A 24,282-nucleotide genomic window follows, 5' to 3' on the forward strand; every position below is an offset into this window, starting at 1 on the left:
AGGGAGAGAGAGAGAGAGAGAGCGAAAAAAAAATCAGTTAGAATACAACTTATATATACAGGGCGTCCCAATTATCATGCACCAAGATTTTAAAATATGCAAATGCCACGCAGCTGGACAGAACCAAGGTAATGTTGTTCGCCGTCGCTTGGAGGTACTCAGATTATTTTTGCATTCCCCCTAATTACATAATTAGTGTTAATTAATAAAATCCTCAATTCTTACAATTAGGTGAAAATTGTCAATGAAAAAATTGTAGAGCAATACCAAAAGCTCCCGATACAGCTTTCTGTTGCTCAATACGGGCTACATAAAAGTGTTTTTTCGGGGCGTGAAAGAAGCCCGCGAATACTCGCCAAGTGCCTCGAGCGGCCAGTCGCGCGGCTATTTTGCATGGTAGAGCAGCAAGCTGCCGTATGTGGCTATGCGGTGTTCAGGAGTCCCTCTTGGAAGGATCCAGTCGTTTAGTGTAGCGACTAAGCTCTGTAGCCCAGCAAGGCTTTTCGCAGTGCGGATAGACCGGGACACCTCCATAGCAGACGGTGTGTGGTGACTGGCTCACCCGCGTCGCAAGCGCCACAAGATGGGTCGAGCGACTTGTCAAGGTATTGGGCTCTGAACGAAGGCGTGACGGCCGCGCAGGTGCGCAGGCAACGGAGTAATCATGTGGTGGGGGCGCTTCGTTTGCCTTGTCTTCTTCGTTTTGGGCATGCAGCATGCGCGCGAGTCCCGGGCACTCGCACGAGCTCGGCAAGCCGAGGCACCAGGCCATTCGGCCCCGGATTTTGAGCGAGGACCAAGAGCTCTTCCGCACGTCGCCTAGGTCTAATGTTGAGGTCTTCTTAAATCCCGGAAGCCACACTTCGCAGGTTCGTACGAACGCTTTCTCCTTGTGGCTGCCCCAACGTGTGGCCAACGGTTATATTTTGTCTGATTGGTGCCAATGGGGGGTTTCAGTTCTAAATTTGTTCTTGACGGGCATGGTGGGCGTTGTGGGGTCGCGCTGCTTATCGCACCCGTCTTTCGCGTCTAGTTTCGCGAGGCTCGTCTGCAAGTCCTTTTGGTCGAGGGTTTTTTTTTTCGACGCCCTCGCATCGTTCATGTATTGCCGTTGTGCTGAGATCATACCCACCGATGCGCTACGAATGTTTGGTGCTGTCCTTTAGCCGTGTTAGTGGTAGAACGCCTGCCTCGGCTGCGGGAGGCTGTGGGTTCGATTCCCACCGCCGCCGGGCACCCACTGGTTCAAAAGGGTACAAGCGTACCCCGGCCTGGCGTTCGGCTTCCTTCAGGGGTGATACGCTTGGGAAAGGAGCCTGCGCCCTGAATTCCCGTCGAAACCAACGTGAGCACGGAAATCACTAAGGATCTATGTCATAATACATTGTTCCAGCTATTTTTGTGGCTCAGTTAGCTAAGGCGTTGCGCTGCTGAGCACGAGGTCGCGGGATCGAATTCCGGCCGCGGCGGCCGCATATCGATGGAGGCGAAATGCAAAAACCCCCGTGTGCTTGCGTTGTAGTGCTCGTTAAAGAACCCCAGGTGGTCAAAATTAATCCGGAGCCCTCCACTACGGCGTGCCTCATAATCAGGGCTGCATGGTTTTGGCAAGTAAAACCCCAGAAAGGTGTTCCAGCTCTTTGTCATTGGCACGGACGTGGCTCGAATGCCGCCGCGCCGCCGTGATCGCTGGGAACCTTAGTTTTGCACTACTTATAAGAATGGACAATGAAATGGGATATTACCAAATACTGGCCCTGCTTCCGTTTTTGTACCATAGAGTTGAGAACTGGCTCCACAATATACCGTCCTTTGTTGCGTACCTTGCGTCTACGAAGCTGTTTGCCGCACACGGACTTATCTTTTTCTTCGCCCGTTTTTCAGCAAGCAACATGAAGAATCTGCTCCAGAAAGACGAGAAAAAAGATGAACGTAAGCAAGCATGTCATTTCTTTGTTTTGAGTCAGATAACCACGTATACATGTTGTATACTAATTGAGCCACCTGCGCCGCTATATTGCAGCGATGCCTTTTCCTCTGCTATTCTTTTTCACGCTTCATCAGTGGTCAGAGCGACGCTTCGCCCTCGTTATCTGTGGGATCAGGCGTCCGTGAACGGTGTACGATAAAAGTGGCGTAGAATCCAACGGAAGGCATCGCTACAAAATCGCGGCCCGGCTGGCAACTACACTGTCCACCGGTGTTCATGCCGCTTAGGCGCTATATATACGAAATCTCGGGGCTGCTTTCAGATTGCCAATACTCTATATCATCCGTCTTACTCGCAGAGGGGAGGCTTTTCGAGGCAGTTTATCTCGGGAGTTGCGCAAGCTGTTAGTTAGTTAGTTACTTAGTTAGTTAGTTAGTTAGTAACTAGTAGTAACTAACTAGTTAGTTAGAAAGTAACTAACTAACTAGTTAGTTAGTTTCTTCCTTCCCACTTTGGGTATAACTGTTCTGTCTTCGGAGTCGTCCAACTTTCATAAAGCAAAAAATAATTGTGAAGACACTTTCATCATTCAATGTTTGAAAGACTTTCAAACTACGCAGAGCCACCGAGATTCACCTGTAGTTATATTCGCGGCAGTGCTTTCGGCTCGACGCGTTTAGAGGCCGAGCTTTTCGGCGTGTTGTGTTGGCGCGAGCAGCCCAGCAGGCGATACCGTGCGACCACAAGACGGCCTCGCGATGCCTGCTCAACCTGATGCCCGTGGTGTCGGAGACGGTGAGCGGCACGCTGCTCAACGGCACTTTCCTGCCCGACATCTGTCTCGAGGTGGTGCACGAGCGCGCATTCTCCAAGCTGCCCTTTGCCAAGGTCGCCCTCACGGTCGTCCTGTTCGCAGACATCTCGGGTGAGTGTCGGACCCATCTATACGTACGTCGCAACATAGCCAACAGTGGCGTCGATGGTGGAAGGCGATAATGCGCGCGATAGTCTGGCGAGCTTTCGCCTGCGTGATTTCATAAAACAGCGTTGACGTGAACGGAAGCTGGACTGCTGAACGCAGCCGAACAACATTGCTGAACAAGTTGCCGAAAAACCGAACAAGTGTGAACGAAGTCGAATGAAGTTGCCGTGAACCTATGATGTCGCGCACATTAGCTCATAGAATACAATATACCAGTGACGGCAACATTACTAAGCGTTGAAAGGACGCTCTTGTACGCTCGGAATAATTGAGTGTTCGAAGACGGACCACTCAATTAGTAAGCTCCCAATTTTTATCTCGCCACTTCCTGCATGAAGGTATCTTTCTGAAAGCTGCGCCTAACGCCAGTTCTTTATCCATTAGAACAGGGGCGCAAATCGACACACGAGCACAGAGAAGTATGGACAAGACGAGCACCTTCTTCTGTGGATGTATCAATATAATTCTCAATGTTATATATGTGTCGACTTACGCCCCTCTTCTAAAAGATATGCTTCACCAGCAAGAATTACTTCTACGATTGCCAGTTCTTATTCGCCGTCTTCGATACCAACTGGTGCGTGCAGGCTTCACCGCGCTCACGGAGACGTACTCTATGACCGGAGCGCTCGGCATCGAAGCTCTGACCCGGACGCTGAACCACTTCTTTGGTCACATCATTCAACGTGAGTACAAAATAGTCGCATATTAGTCGTACACGTTAAGTTTGATTTCAGCATTTATACTTTATCAATATGACTCTTTACTTTGTCTCGTGCAGATATCTTTACTGCTGGCGGAGATATCTTCAAGTTCGCTGGTATGGAAAACAAAGAATCGGTGCACGCATGTTCATACCGGGTGTTTGAGCGAACACTTTCAAAAAATTTTTTTTAATTGCCTGTGGCAGATAGCACAATTCTAGTCCGTGAGCTGGTCTACTCGAAGAGGCGGACATTACTTGCACAAAAAATGGAATGCAAGATTGACTAATTATCAAGAAATCATTAAGTTTTTATCTTACCTTATGACCCATATTGCAATTTACAAATTCTAGCCGTGGAGTTCGCAAGGCAGATCCAATTGGAATGAATTCTCAGGATGACACCAGTTTAGAAATAATAATTCCTGAACTTTGCGGAGAAATGCGTTGGCGTTGTTAATTTTGTGATTCAATGCACAAAAGAACGTTTTGTTAAGAATGTATAAGTGGAACGACAGTGCATTCTCACCGCAAGTATAACGGCGCATATCTCATGAATGTTGTCATGCACACAATTAAGTGCAGTCTCATCCGCTAGAATTTGTAAATTGCCATACGTGCCATAAGATAATTAGTTGAAAACTTGATTTGTAAAATGTTGTTAATTAGTCGATTATGCATTTGAAATTTTTTGTACAAGTAATGTCGGTCTCTTCGAGTAGACCAGCTCATGGACTAATATTGTGCTACCTGCCACAGGCAATTTTGAAAAATATTTGAAAGTGTTCGCTGAAACACTCAGCATAATCAAAGCTATATATGCAAACGGCAGGAAAACTAGGTGGAGTGATGAAGTTAGGAAATTTGCAGGCGCAAGTTGGAATCAGTTAGCGCAAGACAGGGGTAATTTGAGATTGCAGGGAGAGGTATTCGTCCTGCAGTGGACATAAATATAGATTGATAATGATGATGATTAACAAACTCTACGCAACATGCGTCTCTTGATTTGCACGATTTCACTGTCGGGAAAAGTTTGGATGCACGCTCTCACGATGATCTGTCTTTTGCAAGTAAAATATGACTAAGACCACGACGCATGATCTTAGATGCAAATTAGGGTTGCGACACCTGCGCGGCGCGATGCATCTCCGTGGGCCCCGGAACAACGCGTCAATTGCGCGCGGTTTCGTCCTTGTGGCGTAGGCGACGCCCTTTTCTGCATCTGGAAAGTTGACGACGAGAGCACCCTGGCCGAAACCATCCAGACGGTGGTTGACTGCAGCCTGAACATTCAGAAGAACTACGGCGAATGGCCCACCTGCATCGGTGTCACCCTGCGTGTCAAGATTGGTAAGTCGCACGCTGAGTCTGTTGTTAGCCTAACCCAACCTAATTAACGAGCGCGCACCTTATACCGGTGTCAACACGATAAATTTCGATCGCGATCGCGCCCAATCCAGATTGAGCCGGATCAAGTGCTGCTAGACGGTCATTTTCGATCGCGATCGGACCTCTTGATCGCGATCGTAGGCTGTCGGTTATGTAGTTCAGTTGCAGACGATCAGCAGACGATAATAGTCTTACCCCCGATGACAAGCGAAATATTATTTTCTTGAAAAAAAAAAAAAGAAGAGAGCTTCATATTACAATTTTTGCGGCATATTAGACAACTTTTTATTAACGGCCACAGGTGCGCTTGATCTCACCCAAACTCGATCCGAATCGATGGACCATGTGGCAGCTATTATTATCGATCGCGATCAAGGAATCTGATCCGGATCGGGCCCGATTGCGGTCAAGAGTGACCGTGTGACACCGGTATTAGACTGGGCAAAACAAGGTAGACGCCAGACAAGCGCTAACCCGCAGCTAAAGTTTATTCGGATCACACAGCATGCGTAGTATATGCTGTCTGTGCTAGGAAGGTGCGTAAACCGTAGCGCGCATAAAGTGGCAAGTAACTCGCCAACTCGCGTAAGAATGCAGACACGCTTACGCACGAGTTAATGCAAGCTTTTTCTGTCAGCCAGGTTGGAGAATTGCGAGTATCAGTGACACGGATGCAATGCCGCGCAGCAATGAAAAAAAAAAAAGTTATTGAAAATAATGCTGGGATTTGGTAGTTATGCATTTCAAGATAGCTACTACATGTTTAGATGGCTACTATATATATATATATATATATATATATATATATACATACATACACTAAAGCCTAACAGACAGTAGTAATACCGGTATATTCCATAAACACTAAAAAAAAATGAACTTCACGTCAATAATAATTTGGAACCAATTGAAATCATATACAAGACTGAATAAGAAAACAATGCAGTTACGGTATTTATCGACATACTACAACTTTTGTATACACATTCAGAACATATCACTATTTTAAAGAATATATACAATCTACAGTGAAAAATGCATTTTGGCTATAAACAGTGTTCTCTAATTCAACAGGAATGCCCGTATTTGCGATATAAATGTATAAAATTGAATGCTGAAGGTAATGCCTATGGTCAGACGGTTGTTTAGTGTGGGTATTTGATGGACGAGAACAGATCTTCCATATTGTTACGGCGCAACTAAGAGTAGCGCCAGTCCGAAGACGACGATGTGACGTGCAGAGGTAGAATCGGTCTCGCCAGCCATCTTGTTTATGTATCGTTGCCTCTCTTGTATATGTTGTAAATACACCTGTATATGTGACTTCCGCAACGTAACAATATTTCTGCGAGTTCGTGATGTCCGCTCGTTACGTAGGGCATAACGTGAAGTGCCGTGTGTAGTTCGTTACATCCTATGTTTATGTCTGTATAGAGCAGCAGTTTATAAATTGCACACGGGCAAACTTGTTGAGCACTATTAGTCTGCGTGATGCATATGAGCCCACGCGATGCTATTTTGCTTTGTTTGTGCCTTTGTTTAGCGACTACGTATAGTCATTAAACTAAGAAGTCAGTCCCCTTTCATTTCTTCGCGTTTTCTTAGCACTCGAGCTTACAGCTTGCTAAAGTGAACTCGCATAAGCTGAAGAGGTTAACGCAAAGGATACGGTTCTAGGCTGTTTATTGGCCATGGCTACGATAATACCAAACATTTGCTCTGAACGATCAAATAGTATATATTGCCAATCAATCTGCCGGCTTTCTGCCTTCTTGAAGGCGTTAGAAACGGCTGTGGTGTTTCTTCTTTATTTTTATTTTTTAATTAAGGGCATTTACTCGTATGAAGTTAGGTCATTTAGGGGTTTCTGAATGCGTGTTTAGGCGGCAGTTCTCCATCTACGCTTCCACATCCTTTCAATACACGGCCATTCAACAGCCGCGTGGTGGGTCGCCTCAATAAAGCCAACTTGTTTTTCTTTTTTTTTTCGAGAGCATGAGTCTGTATTACAGCAGGATAACAGCTCCGCGAGTTGCAGGTGGGACAGTTGCGTAACTTTGCAGTGTTGAAAGAATAAAGCTTTACCAATGAGCGGCAAGGTGCGAGGTGAGCAAACAAAACACGTTACGTATAGTCTCCGGTCTGCGATAGTGGCGGAGTGGCAAATGAAATGCGCGGGAGCAGTGAACAATAGATATACTCTCTTCGCAGGCATCGCGACTGGGTTGCTCGAGTACCACTTCTTCAACGACGAGTACGACTCCGTCCACTATTCTGCCAGCGGCACCGTGGTGGAGTACGTTCGCAACGCCGAGATGCTCTGCACGGCCGGCGACATCATACTCACCACCGAGGCCTGGAGCTACTTGGAGAAGAAGGGCGTCAACACGCGCTACACCTACACCGCGCTGCCGGAGGATATGGTCAAGGTATTGCAGCTGCGTCTCGATGACGCTATGCGCATGCGCGACAGAACACGGCCGCATATGATTCACTTGCATGCACGATATTTGTGCAAAAATTCACCAGAAGTAACTGCATAACGTGCGTCATTTATACGGATGGAACAATGTACTCTCAAAGCAATGTAGTATATATACTGACAAGTTCTTTGTACTCGAGTGACACATTTGGCTACATTTAGAAAGGTTCTCGAGCTTCGCGGGGTTTTATGTTTGCTTGTCCCCAGTAAATGGGAGCTAAGGTACACCGCTGCGTAGTACGAGAATTCTCAAAAATGGATTTACGTTAAGAATGGACACTCCGCGACGGGGGTTGTAAGCGCATTTTTCTGGGTGTGAATATGAAAACTTTGCCACATGTGCAAAGTACCTACGTAGCTTAACAATTACACAACTTCAAAACTGAATGATCTAGCCTGCACAACTTTCAGAACACGTCACATAATGCTACCGGTATGTTTGCTGTGGTTTACTGGAGCTAAAATTTCGAAGGAAGACAATATAACACGTTCCTAATCGGCAATTATCCGTGTAGTCCGGAAGAAATGAAGATCTGCTGTCGTCTATGAACATGGCTCTTAAAAAAGAAAAAGAAAGCGATTTAGTCAGCAGAGAGAACCGACGTCTGCGCACCCCCTGGCAATGCTTTCTGTGCAATTTGTTTCATGCAGATTTCCTCGCCTTTCACTAAACGTCGTATTTTCTATCTAAAGCTAAATTTGTAGTTCAGTGACATCGCTTGCATAGTTGACTCGAGGGCACGAAGTCTATGAAGTGTGGCGTATCTGCTAAGCTGGCGACAGCACTATAGAGGAGGTCGCTTGTTTTTCGTCGTAAAAGATAATGCTTGACGAGAAAGCGTAGGGAGTATGCATACATAGCAAGTGTGGACATTTCCCCTTGGACCGTCTGTCGAACGTCACCGCAATGCAGCAGCGTAGCTAAATGAACAGCATTTTTGAAGGCTGACTATTCGAAAGATCGGCCGAATTTCACCCAGACTGACTCTACGCATAGGTGTGCCCATGCAATAGTTCGCTATTCATAATCAAACGCTATTAAAATAGTTATAATAGTTAAATCTTGGTTTTGAAGGTTCATTTGTTTTGGACCACCAGTATACGGTTATTCCAAAATGAGTTTTTTTAACCGCCATGTAAGTTTCTTTCAGCCGAATTTTACTACAAAACTTGCATGGCTGTAATTCGACCTGTGCATGATACCGCTCCGGAGGACGCCTCACTTGAGCTGTACTTTCTTAGGCAAGAACGACGCAATGGCGCGTGAGAGCACACTCGCTAACTAGCACATCGAAACTCTGAGCAATTGCTCAAACTACGCCCTTGGCCACCTTGAAGAAAATCATTACCAATGCAGCGCGCCCAAACTCGTCGTAGTACCAGGGACTCCGATGACACACTCTGTACGTCCCGATACCAGTTCAGAAGTGGATGTACCGGCGTCAGAAGAAATACAATGGTGAAGGCTACATCACCACCTAACCACTTCACTATAAAGAAACGTCGTTTAGAACCATAATCTGGTGCAGCCCTTTAATACCGTGTCTTTTCCGAGACCACAGTGAGACGTCAAAATTATCGAACGTCTCAATGTTGACATTCGCGGCAAATAGTGATCCGTTCCTGTCGACAGGTCCTGTGCTTCGACCCTGGCGTCACTGAAGAGGAAAAGGTGTCCTTCACATCCGGTAAGACACATTTCTCTTAATGGCTGCACAACGGAAGAGATGGGCAGATGTCGCACAAACGCAAACTTTGTCATAACCATACCTACTTGAACGCAGCCTTCGCTGGAGTGCGGCCCGCTTTGTACGCCCTCAACTTCGAAGATACACCTCTGCTCAGGCGGTTCATCTCGCCGGTGGTTGTCAACGTGAGTGTCCCATGTCGCGTATGACATACTTGCCGACGAAGGTGGCGTACTGCTGCGGCGGATTACGCAGCACTGCAGGTATTTCAGAAGGGTGGGACATAAATGAAGAAGAAAAAAAAACATAATGGCACACGGGAACGTGCACCGGTTACAATGTATGCGTAAAACAGGTACGTCAATATGAAACCCAAGTATTAGCTAGAGAAAACAACATATAAAACTACTCTGACAATGCAATAACTATATTTCAGTTATCAAGACATCATGAAGCAGAGATGAATCATTTGCTAGGACAACGTTGTTGCTAAGATAATTTCAGTCACGGACCATTCGCGGAAATAAAGAATACTTAAAGCAGGCGGTATAGGAACGTAAAAGTGTTATTGTTAGATATTCTGAGGCATTTCGTTTAGTTGCGCTCACTTGGGAGAAATCAGTTATATCCATGCGAGACTTGAACATCGAATTTTGTTCTCATGGGCAACGCGCTGCTGTTTTCTGCCGCTTGCTGTCCAAGCTTACTGGCCTTTGCTGCAGATTGAAATCGCGAAAGGCGTGCCTCAAACAAGGACACGATTGATTCACTCCACAGAAAGACTGTAAGTACTCGCGTTTATATTTCGCTTTTTTTTTTGTTCTTGTCTTTCTTCAGATCAAGACTCAGGAGGAGCTGATCTTCCTGTCTGAGATGAGGCACGTGACCATCGTATTCATTTGCATGCCTGATTTCATCGACATCGACCTGCCCACGCTGTCTGCGCTCTATAGAATAGTCAGCGCCGCCCTGAAGGAGTTTGACGGTAAGTGTAGGCTAACAACGGTCTACGTCCGACTGCTTTTTTTGTGCAATCCTATCGGCGATAACACAAAACGGAACTTCCTTTTCTTGCGCACGTGTTTGTGTTACGCACGCACATCCATCACACTGCCAGTTTGTTGACGTGAACGCATAGAAACGTTCTACTTTTGAGCTGTTGTATGTTATGTATTTCCCCCTACAGGTGTTCTCAACAAAGTCATCACATTTGATAAAGTAAGCTTATTCGCTTTCCCCGTGAGAGGAGCGAGTTCTTGTTGCACTTTCACAGGTGCCCTTGATAAAGCCGTCTTTAATGTTTAGTTGATTTTAGGCATTCAGTTAAATTCATGTTACGTTCCGTTAACCTTCCTTCACAAGGACGTTGTATACCTTCCGTTGAACCATCGATTACTACGTTCTCTTCTGCAGGGGTGCTCCTTCCTAGCCGTTTTCGGTCTGCCCGGATACAAGGGCAAGAACGAGACCTGCAACGCGCTCATGTGCTGCAACAAACTCGTGCACGAAGTTGCGGCCATGACCATGTGAGCACGCTTACCGCTCATACTCTATTACTTGCGCTGCGGCCTTGGAGATCGCGTAGTGTAATATACCAGAGGCCGCCTTTTAAGTAAATGTTTCGGACCAGATATATTAAGAGCCTAACCAATTTCTCTCCATGCAGAAAAGTGACAGCGGGAATCACCTCTGGCATGACTTTCTGCGGCATCATTGGCCACCCGCTTCGCCAAGAGTACACCGGTGAGAGTGCGATTGCATTAGTTACTCTTAGCGTTAACGTATATGCTACCGGTAGCATATACAGTAACTCAATAGTTAGGCTGATAAGTGCGTGCCCTCATGCATGCAAGCTTGCGCTTGTCCTTTTACTGCAAACAGCAGTATGAGATAGGGAATATACTTAATGTATCAGCACGTCCGCTCACAAGAATTTCGAAGGATTTTCGTAAAACACTTCTTTTAAGGATTGCTCGTTGGTGTGATGAATCAAACCGGTGCATGTGCGGCTTCAAGCCGTATGCTCTAAACACTGTCCACCTTCTACTGAGATCAATCGTTATCAGCTGGAAAATGGTATGAACGCTTCCGGGATCAGCCGGCTCACGGCCGGCTGATCCCGTTCATAACGCGAGCGGACCGTCGCTCTGACCACTGACAAAGCGCGATAAGCGCGAAAAGGCATTATTACGGGAAAGGCATCGCTACGAAATACCGGCCCTTGTGCACTCTCAATTATCTAAGTGAAGTCTCTAACCTCGTATAGACTCTTACAAGCACACTGACTCACTCAAGACAACACGAGTTATCTGTTACATACCTCAAAGTTTGGTGGAGTTCGCCTATCATGCTCTATGGAAATGCGGGACCGATCGTGGGATCAAACCTTTGTCTGCCAGAACAGCAGTCCAATGATCTAACCATTAGGCCACGGTCTCACGCATGATTCTCTCATGCCAAGGTATCTCGTTAAAACGTCTGGCGAGTGCGTCACGGGCCAGTTTCTCGCATTCTTCCCTCGTGACAGCTAGCGCTTTGAGCACAGTGCAACACCGGTGTTGCACTGTGCTTCCTTCGGGATCGACCCATTTTTGTTAGCTGCCTCTAAAGTTGAAGTTGACCTAAAATGCCATCGCAAACAAAGGCAGGCGAGTGCGTACTTCTAGATGGGTTTCACAAGAAGTGCTGTGACGAGTGTGATATGTGCCAGCTTGTGGTTCCAGAAAAGAGTGCAACCGCCGTCTACAGCGTGTTCTTTTCAAGATCACGTGGTAGTCTCCAAACGCGTACTCTAAGCGTACTTGAGGATTCGGGGCTCAAAACCCCTGCTCGCTGTAATTCACTTACGGGCATCAGTAGCCAGTGCTTGCCAGTGCCTTTTATTGCGATAGCAATTATATGGACACTCAAAAGCAGATTTCTGCCGTCGGCGTCGCCGTCGCCGTGAGGTTTCGTATGACGTCAATGGAGATGAAATCGTCGCCGCGCGCCGAACGCTGTATGTGCGAGTGAAAGGGCGCGAGGGGCGCGCGCTTTCACGGGGAGTGAACGCACGGCGAAGAACAAACGCGCGTTCTGCGTCGTGCTCGCTTAAGGGCTGCAGAAGTAGGCGTCTCTTTCCTCCTTTACAATCACCATATATGTAGAGCAAACGCGGCTTCTTCCATCGGGCGAAAGGCCGGGGGGGGACGGGAGGGAGGGAGGGAAGGTGACGTTTAGCTGTAGCACCAAATGCGTATTTATATAAAAAAGTTGTCGCAGTTTCACCTGAAAGGCGAAGCATCAATTGCGATAGCAAACTTGTAGAGAGCTATACGGAGTAATGATATTAGCTTTATCAGCTGTATAAACTTGGACATGCAGCAGCATCGGCAACACGCAGAACTGTTGTCGACGCCATCGGCGTTTTGCCCGCGTTCGCTCAAAATGCGTGCGGCGTTGGTGACTGTTGCCGGAGCCTCTGATATAAATAGGCACTTGGTGCCGCAGTTAAACGTCGCCTCCCTTCCCTCCCTGGCGCTGAGCCGTGCTCCCTCAAGGGCTGCAGAAGATAGCGCCAACCTTTCCCTTTCCCTCAAGAACCACTTATCATCATCATCCTTCCCTCCCCCTCCCCCACGGCCTCTCGCACGTCGGAAGAAGGCGCGTTTGCTCTACATACATGGTGATTGTAAAGGAGAACAGAGACGCCTACTTCTGCAGCCCTTAAGCGAGCACGGCGCAGAACGCGCGTTTGTTCTCCGCCGTGCGTTCACTCCCCGTGAAAGACGCGCCCCTCGCGCCCTTTCACTCGCACATACAGCGTTCGGCGCGCGGCGACGATTTCTTCTCCAAATGACGTCATACGGAACCTCACGGCGACGGCGACGGCGACGGCAGAAATCTGCTTTTGAGTGTCCATATAATTGCTATCGCAATAAAACGTTGCGAGGCGAGAAGGTGGGTAATATTTCCAACGCTGCTCGACGAGTGTCCCATTCTGATCTCGTCGAAAACCTCCGAGCCGCCCCCAGAGGCACCGGCAACAGTCACCAATGCCACGCGCGTTCGGTGCGAACGCGGGCAAAACGCCGACGGCGTCGACAACAGTTCTGCGCGTTGCTGGTGCTGCTGCATGTGCAAGTTTATACAGCTGATAAAACTACTATCCTTACTTACTCCGTATAGCCCTCTACTAATTTGCTATCGCAATTGATGCTTCGCCTTTCGGGTGAAACTGCGACATTTTTTTCTTTCAGCATAAAACCACACGCTTCTGTTTCTCAGTGTCGATACTTGTGCCATACGGTGTGCTCGCCTGATGGCTTGTTTGTGTCAAAGTACAAACAAACAAGATGTTTCCTTGAAAACGAAGCAACGTGAAGGGACCATGCATGAATCGACGAACCCAACAGCGCTGACCTTCAAATTAGTTTCTTGTGCTCTACTCGCACCTAAAATTGGAGAGGATGACACGTGGCGTGCAAAGATAATGACATTTTGGAGCGGAATTTTCACGGGCGCGATGTATGATGCTATATCACTTTCAGTTCCAGCATTGTCGTTGTGTCCTTGTAAGCGGCAAGAGTTCTGTTTCTCCTCCACCCCCTCTTTTTTAACGTTTTTGTCCTATCATGAAAGTGCAATCAGCTCTAGTTTCTGGTCGCGCTGTCGCTGCCACAATTTCACGCCTCACGTTTTCCTTCGCGCTGTTTCGCTCAAACGTGCCCGGGTCTCAACGCCCTTGTTTAACTAAGTCGCGAGCACGCATTTGACGATTGTTGCTGGGCGTGCAGTGATCGGACGCAAGGTGAACCTGGCCGCTCGGCTGATGAGCAAGTACTCCGACTACCTGATGGTGTGCGACGAAGACACGTACCAGCGTTCCGTGCTCCTCATGGGGCAAAACAACTTCAAGGAACTCGAGTGGCGCAAGCTCAAGGGCATCGAGCACATGGGCCGCGTTTTCCAGGTCAAAATCAGCACCGAGGAGTGAGTCGTTGTCTTCACTCGCGGCCTACATTCTAAGAGCAAGCTGCACATGTGACGTCATCAGACGCGGCGTGCATAATCGTACATATTATCAGCGCTCAAGATCGCATGTAAGCATAGATTAGAATAATAACGTTTAAAACTTGTCTCACACAGCTTAACACACTGAATATGGCACCCATATGCTGTAAAAATGTAACGGGCGAAGCGTGCTAGTGGAAACAGCGAGAATGCGTCAGTATCAGGTCCTTTGGTTCGTGGATAAATTTCTTGTGATCTACTTTGTGAATAAGTTCTCTCTATAGGTGCGTGCGTGTGCGTGTGCGCACCTACCTTTCTCTCCAGTTCCTACTTCTGTATTACCTTCTTATAGGTCTCGCACTTACGAAATAGCGAGACTATACAATGCCGGCTGTTCGCAGAGAGGTGATGAACGAGATCGCCAACTTCGACGACCCCGTGATGGGCATGACGCACGAGAAAGAGGTGGCCGACAGCTTCCTCATGGACTTCCTCACCAAGCGACGCATGCCCAAGCACATGCTGCTTCTGCGCGGCGAGACCGGCTGCGGAAAGAGCCACCTGCTCTTCGCCACCGTCAAGATGGCCGTCAAGAGGGGCTTCAAGTGAGCCGCCATCATCATTCTCGCGGGAAGCGCGTTCGGGACTGCGTCGTCTGTCGAAACTGCCTTTTTAACGAGGCACTAAAGAAAGAAAAAGAATAGGTGGACCCCGCGCATCATATGTGATTTGCGATGCTTTCTTTGATGATTACTGAAATGCCTTCACAATTCACTTCTAGTATATATTTCACTTCTATGTAGCTCACCGCCCCTAGCTTAATGCAAGCTTCGCTTTAAAAAATAAATTGAGCTCTGCTGGTGAATGAGCCTTCTACAACACGAAAATAGCCACTCTTACGTACAGCAGAGGCGGATAACCCAGAAAAGACGAAAAAAAAAAAAAAAAAGACGAGACGAGACGAGACGGGAAGCTCGGGGCAAATTCCTATGCCGCCCATTCAAATGCATGTAAAACGAACGCAGAAACGCTTTTATGAAAAAATCCCTGGACCAGTCTGAATTAAAGTTGTTGCACTTGAGAGAAAAAGATAAATCCTAGTGACTGTAGGAAGGAGCTCTCATTTAGGGCCCGGAAGTTTTTAGGAAATCTGCCGGAAATTTGGAAGATTAAAAAGAAATTGAAGCACGAAGTGTAGAGATCTATCTCTGTGCCGAACCAGATATTAAAGAAGTGTAAACTGCATCCTTGCATCCTTTAAAGCATATAACGCGGACAAATTTGATATATTTATTTACAGCTTACGTGAATTTGTTACAATGTTTACAAGGGTTTTGCAATATTCCTACTCACTTAATAGTATTATATTTTAGAGCCATATACAAATACATATATTTTGTCGGCTTTAGATGTATTATTAGGGGCAGTTTACAGAATTACGATAACATTTTATATTGCTGAGTTAGAGTGGTACACTTTATAGTTTTATTCTTGAAATTTTGCGATTTGCGATAACATTTATAAAAAAAAACTGGCAGCCTAAATGAGAAACCTGCTTCCTACAGACACTAGATTTTAGCTTTTTTTTTTCTCTTTATATATAGCAAACTTCATCGAATTCGGTGCAGTGGTTGCCGAGAAAAACGATTTCTCCGTTCCTACGTATTCCTCACAAGAGGAATCTGCTACAAAGTCCTTCCACATGCAGTTCAATAATTTCATGTGGTTTGTGTCCCGCTAAATGCATGAAGGTATTGCGTGTTTAAATTGCGCATTATCTCCGCAAGATTGATTGACTACGAAATTCTTCGGTGTAAAAAACGGTCCACTGTAGGGACACCTGTCTTGTTTTTTCTCTTTGGCAGCTTTTTTCTTTTTTTTTTCATGGCTAAATGTAATAGCCACAACAGAAGCTCGGTGACTATAGGGCATCGCGCTACGCAGCCCAATGTTGCGGGTTCAAATCGCAGGCGCGGCGCCCGCCTTTCAATGTGGGCGGAATGCAAAAATGCTCGTAATTAATACCCTCCACTATACGGCGTCCCGCATAGCACAATTCGGTTTGCTAACAACCTCACAATTTGGTTTGCCCATTGAATCTGTGGAGCAAATAACAATGCGGAATACCATTATTGGACTGCGTACAGAGTGTTTTAAGTATATTTGTGATTGCTTGTGAGACCCCGAAAGGAGGCGCATCGCTGGTGACTTCTCACTATACGCACGCGCAGGCCTGGAACGTGCCACGCTAGCGTGCGGACGATGCGAAACCCGTTCAGCGCTGTGTGCTTCCTGCTCAGCCGGCTGCTGGACAGCTACGGCCTCAATCCGCAGCAGGAGAACAACACCATCCTGGACGACATACTCGGAGCCGACTCGTCCACGCCTCTCGTCATCAAAGAGGGCATCATCCGACTCAAGGTACGCCCTTTATCCTGCAAGGGTGACATTTACAGATGCGAAACGACGCTAAAGACTAGCACCTAAGTCAGTTCAGATTGATAATGTATTCTATCAAAAACTCCTATTTTCGTTTATTTAGTGGCAAGAGATTGATTACTATGATGTGTGCTTTTTATTGCGATAGCAATTATATGGACACTTCAACCGGATTTCTGCCGTCGGCGTCGCCGTCGCCGTCGGCATCGCCGTCGCCGTGAGGTTCCGTATAGATAAAATCTTCGCCGCGCGCCGTATGCCCCAGAGGCAGCGTGCGGGGACGCGCGCTATCACGGAGAGCGAACGCACTCAATCTCCCACGCGCAAGCAAGGAAGCGGAAAGCCAGCGCCGGCACTTCTCTGCCAACAACCGCGCTCGTCGCTCGTCCGCACAGTCTCTTATCTCTCCCACGCGCAAGCAAGGAAGCGGGAAGCCAGCGCCGGAAGGAGCGGGGGGGGGGGGGGGGGGGGGGGGCGCGCACTTCTACGCTGCCAACAAGCGCGCTCGTCGTTCGTTTGACCGCACCGTCTCTTATCTCCACACGGCTCTGGCCTTTATGCGCATTCGCCGCTCAGTTTCCGTTGAAGCGATAGACCGCACGTACCTTCGCCCGCTCCTGCGGCGTATATATCCGCTCGCTGCCAGCGTTTTGACGGTCGTTGTCTGCAGTCATTCAGTGTGATCTATTCATGTTTGTTTGTGCGCGCTCACACCACGCTTCTTCAATCAGTTAGTAATAGTCGGGCCACATTTTCCAACGCACGCTACACATGCAATGCTGCCCGGGTCGGCAGTGCAGCGCTACAGGTGTGTCCCTTCGCACGCGCTGCCCACGGGAAGCGCTTCTCATCAACACCACCGTTTCACACGCGCCTTCTCGTGGTCATCGAGTCTCTCTTCATGTCGGTCTACTTACGCCGCAGCACACCTGCTTACTTAATCAGCTCATGTTTACAACAATTCATATTGCTACCAAAGCCGCTCACCTTACTTCGTATGACATTGCTGTGTTGCTATCGCATTAATCGCTTCGCCCTTAGGGCGAAACTGCGACATTTTTTTATCGTGTCTGCCTTTTGGGCATCTGCGTTTCTGTACCATGAGCCGAACCAGCTTAGATTTTTTTTAGTCAAATCTTCCTGGAGCATTTTATATAAGTAACTGCCCGACACTGATTTTTCTTGGTTCAATTTCACAGCGCTTAGACTGGCGTCGCGGCTGCTTGTAAATTGCCCGACGTTGGGTTTACGCCCATTGAACGTTACCTACAAGAAGCGTGATTGCGACAATTATTTCGGGTAACAACATGGCTGTTCATCGGAAAATGTGCACACGTGGTCCATGAAGCATTGCCCAACGTATAATTTTTGATACGCTGAGTTTCATACCTCGAATTGCTAATTTAACGGCGGGAAACTTAACGCAAAACCCAAACATGGCGACAAGAAGACGCCTGTGGAGAGGGTAGCGAAGGGGAGACAAAAAATCGCTAGCCTTTGAGCTCAGCTGTATTGAGTTCTGCCCCTGTGCTAATTCGTGCAGAACGCGCCTGCCCTGAGGCTGGCGACGGCAGGAAGCCTGGCGGACGTCTCGTGGCAGAACAAGAGCGTGGCCCAGGCGAAGGACCACCTAATAGCGATCACAGAGTCGGTACGCTGCGTATGGTTTTCACGTGACGACACGATGCAGCTTCTCACCGTGCTAGTATCCAAACATGGCAGTAGCGATGACGTCAGCGCGCTATATTATAACGCGTACGTTGTGTTCACTTCTTTTTGACGCTGACCACTTTTTTTTTTACTTTGTACCTCTACCAGCCAAGGGTTCTGTCGTGTCCGTCGTTGTAATCAAAAAACGATCCCGACGAACCGCTAAAAATTGCAGGTATAGCAGTATAGCTTACTTGAATTCAGGCATTCAGCGTACAACTAAGCACTCGTTTTCGCAAGAAAAACCACAAAAACAAGCTTCAAAGTGATAAGCCAACATGATGGATGATAAGGGCTGCGGGCAAACAACGGAAACAGGCTCGGCGCGGTCCGTAAGATTAGATTGCAGCTGTTGCAAAGCTTATGCAGCTGCTTGAAAGAGGGTTGACGTCATTCGAAACCCTTCCAGCCTAGTAACTGCTTCGGTTCATTTTCTAGACTACCCCACTATGGGGTAGTCTAGTAGTGTATATCACACCGATCATAAAGCAGTAGTGAACATTGTTGTGAAGTAGATAATAATAAAGGCCAGGGTTAAAGTTACGTTGTAGTGTGTGAAATATCAAGTGCGCCGCAGTCACCGTGAGGTTGGCGTAAAAAGCTTCGCTTTCCAACCACCTTCACAGGGTGGATTGGCGGGCAATGTTTTTTTTTTTTTTTTTGCCGGATTATCACTGTTATCGATATGTAGCTCAGCGCCTGTCGTGCCTGTCATGCTGTCGCGTTTTTAAATGCGAAGCATTTCTTGGCCAACATTTGCCACTTTGACAGTATCTATCTATCTAAAACACGTTTACAGAATGCGCATGACTCGCCCGTGAACTCGGCTGCTGCGTGGCCATAGATAGATGGATAGATGGATAGATGGATGGATGGATGGATGGATGGATGGATGGATGGATATATATATATATATATATATATATATATATATAGATAGATAGATAGATAGATAGATAGATAGATAGATAGATAGATAGCCAGGCCAGCCAGCCAGCGCCAGCCAGCCGCCTACGTCTTGGCGCTCTCATCGTCCTTACTAGCTAAGTGAAGGAAACACTAAACGATAATGGCAAAAGTCATAGTCATGAGCATGACAGCAAAAATGACAAGGACTCAGTGAAAAAAGATTAACACTCAAAGACCACTGAAATGGGTCTGGACGTGGCCACTAAGAGAAGAAAACACTAAAGGATGATGGCAGAAGTCATAGTCATGAGCATGACTCAGTAAAAATGACAATGACTCAGCGAAAAAATAACACTGAGAAGCCCCTGGAATTGGTTCAGACGTGGGAAAAAAGTGAATGAAGCACTAACGTATGATGGTAGAAGTCATAGTCATAAGGATGACTCAGCAAAATTACAATGACTGAGCGAAAAAAGATTAACACTCAAAAACCACTGAACTGGGTTCGAACATAAATGATAGGTCATGACATGCGTGTCATGTAGGTCATGAAACAGCCTCCTACGCCTCGGTGCTCCCAAGGTAGTTTCGTTAACTTGGTAGGCTCCCCGTAGACTGCTTCGCATAACATCGATTCCCACAAGGCGTGGGATCTGCCGGCTTGTTTTTTTTTTGTTTTTTGTTTTTGTTTACGCAGCTTCTCGACGTGGTAGTACCCGAAGATGACGGCCACGATACCGTCAATGCAACGTTTATATCGGCAAGCTACATACCGTGATATCACAGAGATGCGGTGATGCTGTCAGTGGTGGTGACGCGGGAAAGATTCACTTACTCTGTGACGTTAATTTTCTCGGTGAGCAAAATATATAGACCTGGACAAGTTTTCCATAAGTCCCCTTATCTATTCTTCCTTTGACTTCATTGCCCCTCGGTTCCCGTCGTTCGGCTCTCTTTGCAAAGCTTCTGTGAAACTGTGAACAAAGAGGCAGAAGTCAATGAACGCAATCGTCTGTTCTTTTCGTATGTGCTATGCCTACTTGTCTGCACCACTTGCGTCATACGAAGAGGGAACTTTTAAGCACAGCATGAACGTGCTTATGCTTGAATTTGTGTTCTTTGATATACCGTTTATATATGGGCTAATGATTTAACTATAGAAAAGTTAATTGCAATGCCATTCGAAACCTTCGTTTCATATAACGCTTTCGAGCGCTTAAAAATCTTTACAAAGGCTATATTTTCTCCACACGCATTTATATTTCTATACTCCTGTGTTGATAGGGAGCGCCCATACCAGACTTCTACGTAATGAATTGCGTGTAATTGATTACTTGTAATCAATTACGTTCTCAGGCAATTTTGTCATCTATTACTTTGTTTTCTCAGTAAAGCTCACGGTAATTTGTTTACTTTTCTCAGTAACCAATTGCATGCAACCAATTATATTTCTGAAGAAAGAGGCTATAACAGGTGACACATCCTTGAGCACTTAAATTCGGTGGGAACTACAGTGTTCAAAGGGATGAAAACATGTACGTGGGTTACCTCGTTTTGCAATCAGCGTCCTGCAGCAGCGACGCCCGGAACACCTGAACATGGCAGGCTTGCAGATGTGCACACTTCTCTTGGTAGTCCAACCTCTCAGCTTTTCTGTAATAAATTTATCTCCCCATATCCTGGAAACGCTTATAGGCGGACTTCATAGGCGGTAAGAGCTGTTGCTCAATTCTTCGCCTAGAGCATTTTATGACTTCTCTGATATAGACAGAAGTGTTTGACCGTTAAACGAATTAATTTCTCAGTGATATTACGCGACTCATATACAGCTATTTTATGATTGTAACACACGAACAGTATTCCTAGAGCTGAATAATACGCAGCATTATAATAAATTGCATTGCAGATTTGGCCACCTTCTCCAGGAACATGATACTTTGCTGGCGTCAGTTACAATTAGTCGCTTTTTTCTAAATGGCTAACGAGTGAAGCGAGCCGAGAGGAGATCAACCAGATGATATTCGGCAAATTGAAACTAAAACGGCACTTCTATATGACTCGATAGCGATAACCACTTCGAACATTGGTGCCAAAGGATCACCTAATACGATATTTCAGTTTTCACTGGCCCTGTCCGGAGCGCCTTCCCCTATAGCCTCAGCTGCAATGAGGCGTTGCATTTCATAGAAAACCCAGACCCGAGCGTCGCGGCATTCAGTAACCAGATTCTGTCGAGCAAGGTGTTCGTACGTGACCACCCAGTCCTCCTCTTCAGCGCGCGCATTAAGCGAGTTTTCAGTGTCGCCGCAGAAGTTGGAAAAAGCAAACGAAAAAAACATATTATCGCATAAAAATTTGAAAACTGTCTATAACGTGTCAATGAAAGCACGCATTAAAATTTCCATGCCAGCTCGTTCTATTTGCTGTATTTGTGCAATAATAATAAATGTAGGTAGGAAAGTAACGGTAAAGTAATCGATTACTTTTGAGTTATTGCTCAGTTGATTCCGTGGGGCAGTCATTAGTAATAGTAATCAATCAAATTCTTGAAGGAAGTAATTCTAATTGGTTACCTTTTATTGCGATAGCAATTATATGGACACTCAAAAGCAGATTTCTGCCGTCGGCGTCGCCGTCGCCGTCGCCGTCGCCGTCGCTGTGACGTTCCGTATGACGTCAATGGAGATGAAATCGTCGCCGCGCGCCGAACGCTCTATGTGCGAGTGAAAGGGCGCGAGGGACGCGCGCTTCACGGGGAGTGAACGCACGGCGGAGAACAAACGCGCGTTCTGCTCTGTGCTGATGATGATAAGTGGTTCTTGAGGGAAAGGGAAAGGTTGGCGCTATCTTCTGCAGCCCTTGAGGGAGCACGGCTCAGCGCTCCCTTAAGGGCTGCAGAAGTAGGCGTCTCTTTCCTCCTCTACAATCACCATATATGTAGAGCAAACGTGCCTTCTTCCGACGCACGAAAGGCCGTGGGGGGGGGGGGGGGGGGAGGGAAGGGAGGCGATGTTTAGCTGCGGCACCAAATGCCTATTTATATCAGAGGCTCCGGCAACAGTCACCAACGCCGCAAGCATTTTGAGCGAACGCGGGCAAAACGCTGACGGCGTCGACAACAGTTCTGCGTGTTGCCGGTGCTGCTGCATGTCCAAGTTTATACAGCTGATAAAGCTGCTATCATTACTCCGTACAGCTGTCTTCAAATTTGCTATCGCAATTGATGCTTCACCTTTCAGGTGAAGAAACTGCGACAACTTTTTTTCTTTAACGTGAACACGTCTGATACATACCGGTGTAGGCCCCCTATAGTGTTAGTGGATGCGACACGTCTCCTGCCGGAATCCTCTTTCAGCCGCCTACAGCCAGCGCTAAAGGTTGTCTCGCCTGCCAAACGCCAAACGTCGTTGTAAGAAAAGGCAACATATTTGTGCGCTGAAACTTCTATGACGTCGCGACTTGCAAAGTGTTTTCTGGTATTTGGGCCGTCGAGGCAAAGTAACTGTTCTCGAAACTTGCTATTGGCTTAATCTTTAGCTCTTTAGAGCTGATTACAGCCCATTTCCACAGACTAAAAAAAAAAAAATCTAGAGCGTAGCAGACGCCATCAAAGTCCATGACGTCACTGCTGGCTGGTGCGATCATGGCGGCGTCGTCACCCATTTCTCGTTTCTTTGTCTTATTGAAAAGTAATTTACTAATACAGCGCTACCGATCTTTCTTATTAGTGTCCGTATAAACCAACAGCGCTTCTAGTAACACACATGTAAAGTTTGGACAGGGAACGAGGACGAAGAAGAGCGGTCATTGCACGAGCACTGCAGAGAAGGTTATTTCTCTGCGCTGGCTGCAACCGCCGCCCCTCCAACATCGTCGCGCCCGCCGGCCTGCGGCTTCTGCATGCTGCTGCTTCTTTGTCTGCGGCGTGCAGCTGTGCACAAAGGCTCCGTGCATCTTGGCGGTGGACGATGCCAACTACATGGACACGCTGTCCTGGGAGCTGCTGGACAAGTTCGGCCAGCTCACGAGCCAGTACCCGTGCGTAGTGGCCCTGACGTCCATCCCGCACTCCGAGCGTGTCCAGCAGCCGCTGCAGATCCAGAAGATCATGGCCAAGGCTGTGCTCATTGTGGACATTCAGCCGCTGAGCAAGGAGTACATCCCAGACTTCTGCTTCCAGAGGCTGCAGGTCAAGGGCATACACAACCAGATTTTGCGGTACGTACCCCAGACTCGCGGAGAAACTAGCGAAACACAATACCTTTTTCAAGTCCACTTGAAATAACCGAACTGTCTGTTATACGAAGTGGTAGAACCAGTTGTTCACCCAAATTTCGCGGTTAGACGCGCACAGCTGCATGTTAATGTACGTGTTGAATTCGCCCTTCTCGTCAAGTTTGTTGAGGTAAAAACAGCCTTTTCAAACGCGTAGATAACACCTATGTGTAACATCGTGAGCCGTTTTGTTATGTCCACGCCGTGTATCCTTGGTAACGTCGTCTTGCGGCACTTAGTTATATTCCTGTTCCGCCTTCGGTGATCAAATGACTAAACTATTTCTACAGGGTGCCGCAGGCGCATGGCTTCAAGTCACAGCGTGTATATTTCTGTGTTAAAAGCTGGTGTTCGAGGTTGTGGACAATGGATCCAGAGATGATTAACTAGTAGTGCTTTTAGAAGGATGGACGCGCGTATAATGCTTTCACTGTGCAGAATGAAGCAGTACAGTAAAGCCACCCATTCACAGGTGCCCATGAAATTCGGCGTGCTTCAGTTAGAAGAGCTGTCTTATTGTGCTAGTCGTTCTAGACTAATATTTTTACCTTTAGCGCTACAATAGGCAAATCCTGACAGAGGAGACAAAGCAACTTGCCAATTTGTCGACACTCGTTCCGTGTTTCTCTGCGTGTGTCGTGGGCGCTTGTTTCGCGCTGAACCTGATGTACAAATATGCGCGAACTAGCCCAACTACAAATGCACATAAAGGTTGTCCTGTCTTCGCATGGTAAATGTTCATTTTATTTAGCGCGAAAAAGAAAGTTAGTTTGAGCTATATAG

General features: G+C 47.1%; 2 protein-coding genes across 2 annotated transcripts in view; both read left to right on the forward strand.

Moving 5' to 3' along the window:
• The first annotated feature begins 1,889 nt into the window (after window positions 1–1,889).
• On the forward strand, window positions 1,890–10,704 carry LOC125946336 (adenylate cyclase type 10-like). Its single transcript, XM_049669106.1, has 11 exons — window positions 1,890–1,932; window positions 2,649–2,855; window positions 3,500–3,598; window positions 3,694–3,732; window positions 4,819–4,965; window positions 7,216–7,535; window positions 9,120–9,174; window positions 9,271–9,359; window positions 10,012–10,159; window positions 10,361–10,392; window positions 10,588–10,704. Exons 1-11 carry the CDS (start codon window positions 1,893–1,895, stop codon window positions 10,702–10,704), a joined length of 1,293 nt encoding a protein of 430 aa, XP_049525063.1. The 5' UTR covers window positions 1,890–1,892.
• A 142-nt stretch (window positions 10,705–10,846) lies between these two features.
• LOC119455927 (adenylate cyclase type 10) overlaps window positions 10,847–24,282 on the forward strand; it is a 42,642-nt gene continuing 29,206 nt past the window's right edge. The window contains exons 1-6 of the mRNA XM_037717471.2: window positions 10,847–10,917; window positions 13,950–14,145; window positions 14,568–14,771; window positions 16,398–16,587; window positions 18,149–18,256; window positions 23,156–23,442. Of these exons, the coding sequence (XP_037573399.2) occupies window positions 10,869–10,917; window positions 13,950–14,145; window positions 14,568–14,771; window positions 16,398–16,587; window positions 18,149–18,256; window positions 23,156–23,442 (1,034 nt within the window). The 5' untranslated portion in view covers window positions 10,847–10,868. The remainder of the gene's footprint in view (window positions 10,918–13,949; window positions 14,146–14,567; window positions 14,772–16,397; window positions 16,588–18,148; window positions 18,257–23,155; window positions 23,443–24,282) is intronic.

Source organism: Dermacentor silvarum, chromosome 6, assembly GCF_013339745.2.
Source record: "Dermacentor silvarum isolate Dsil-2018 chromosome 6, BIME_Dsil_1.4, whole genome shotgun sequence".
NCBI lineage: Eukaryota > Metazoa > Arthropoda > Arachnida > Ixodida > Ixodidae > Dermacentor > Dermacentor silvarum.

Coding starts and splice junctions, on each gene's coding strand:
- LOC125946336 (XM_049669106.1), top strand. CDS start 1,893: ATGAAGAATCTGCTCCAGAAAGACGAGAAAAAAGATGAAC. Junction 3,599..3,693: donor CTTTGGTCACATCATTCAAC/GTGAGTACAAAA, acceptor TGTCTCGTGCAG/ATATCTTTACTGCTGGCGGA. Junction 9,175..9,270: donor AAAGGTGTCCTTCACATCCG/GTAAGACACATT, acceptor ACTTGAACGCAG/CCTTCGCTGGAGTGCGGCCC.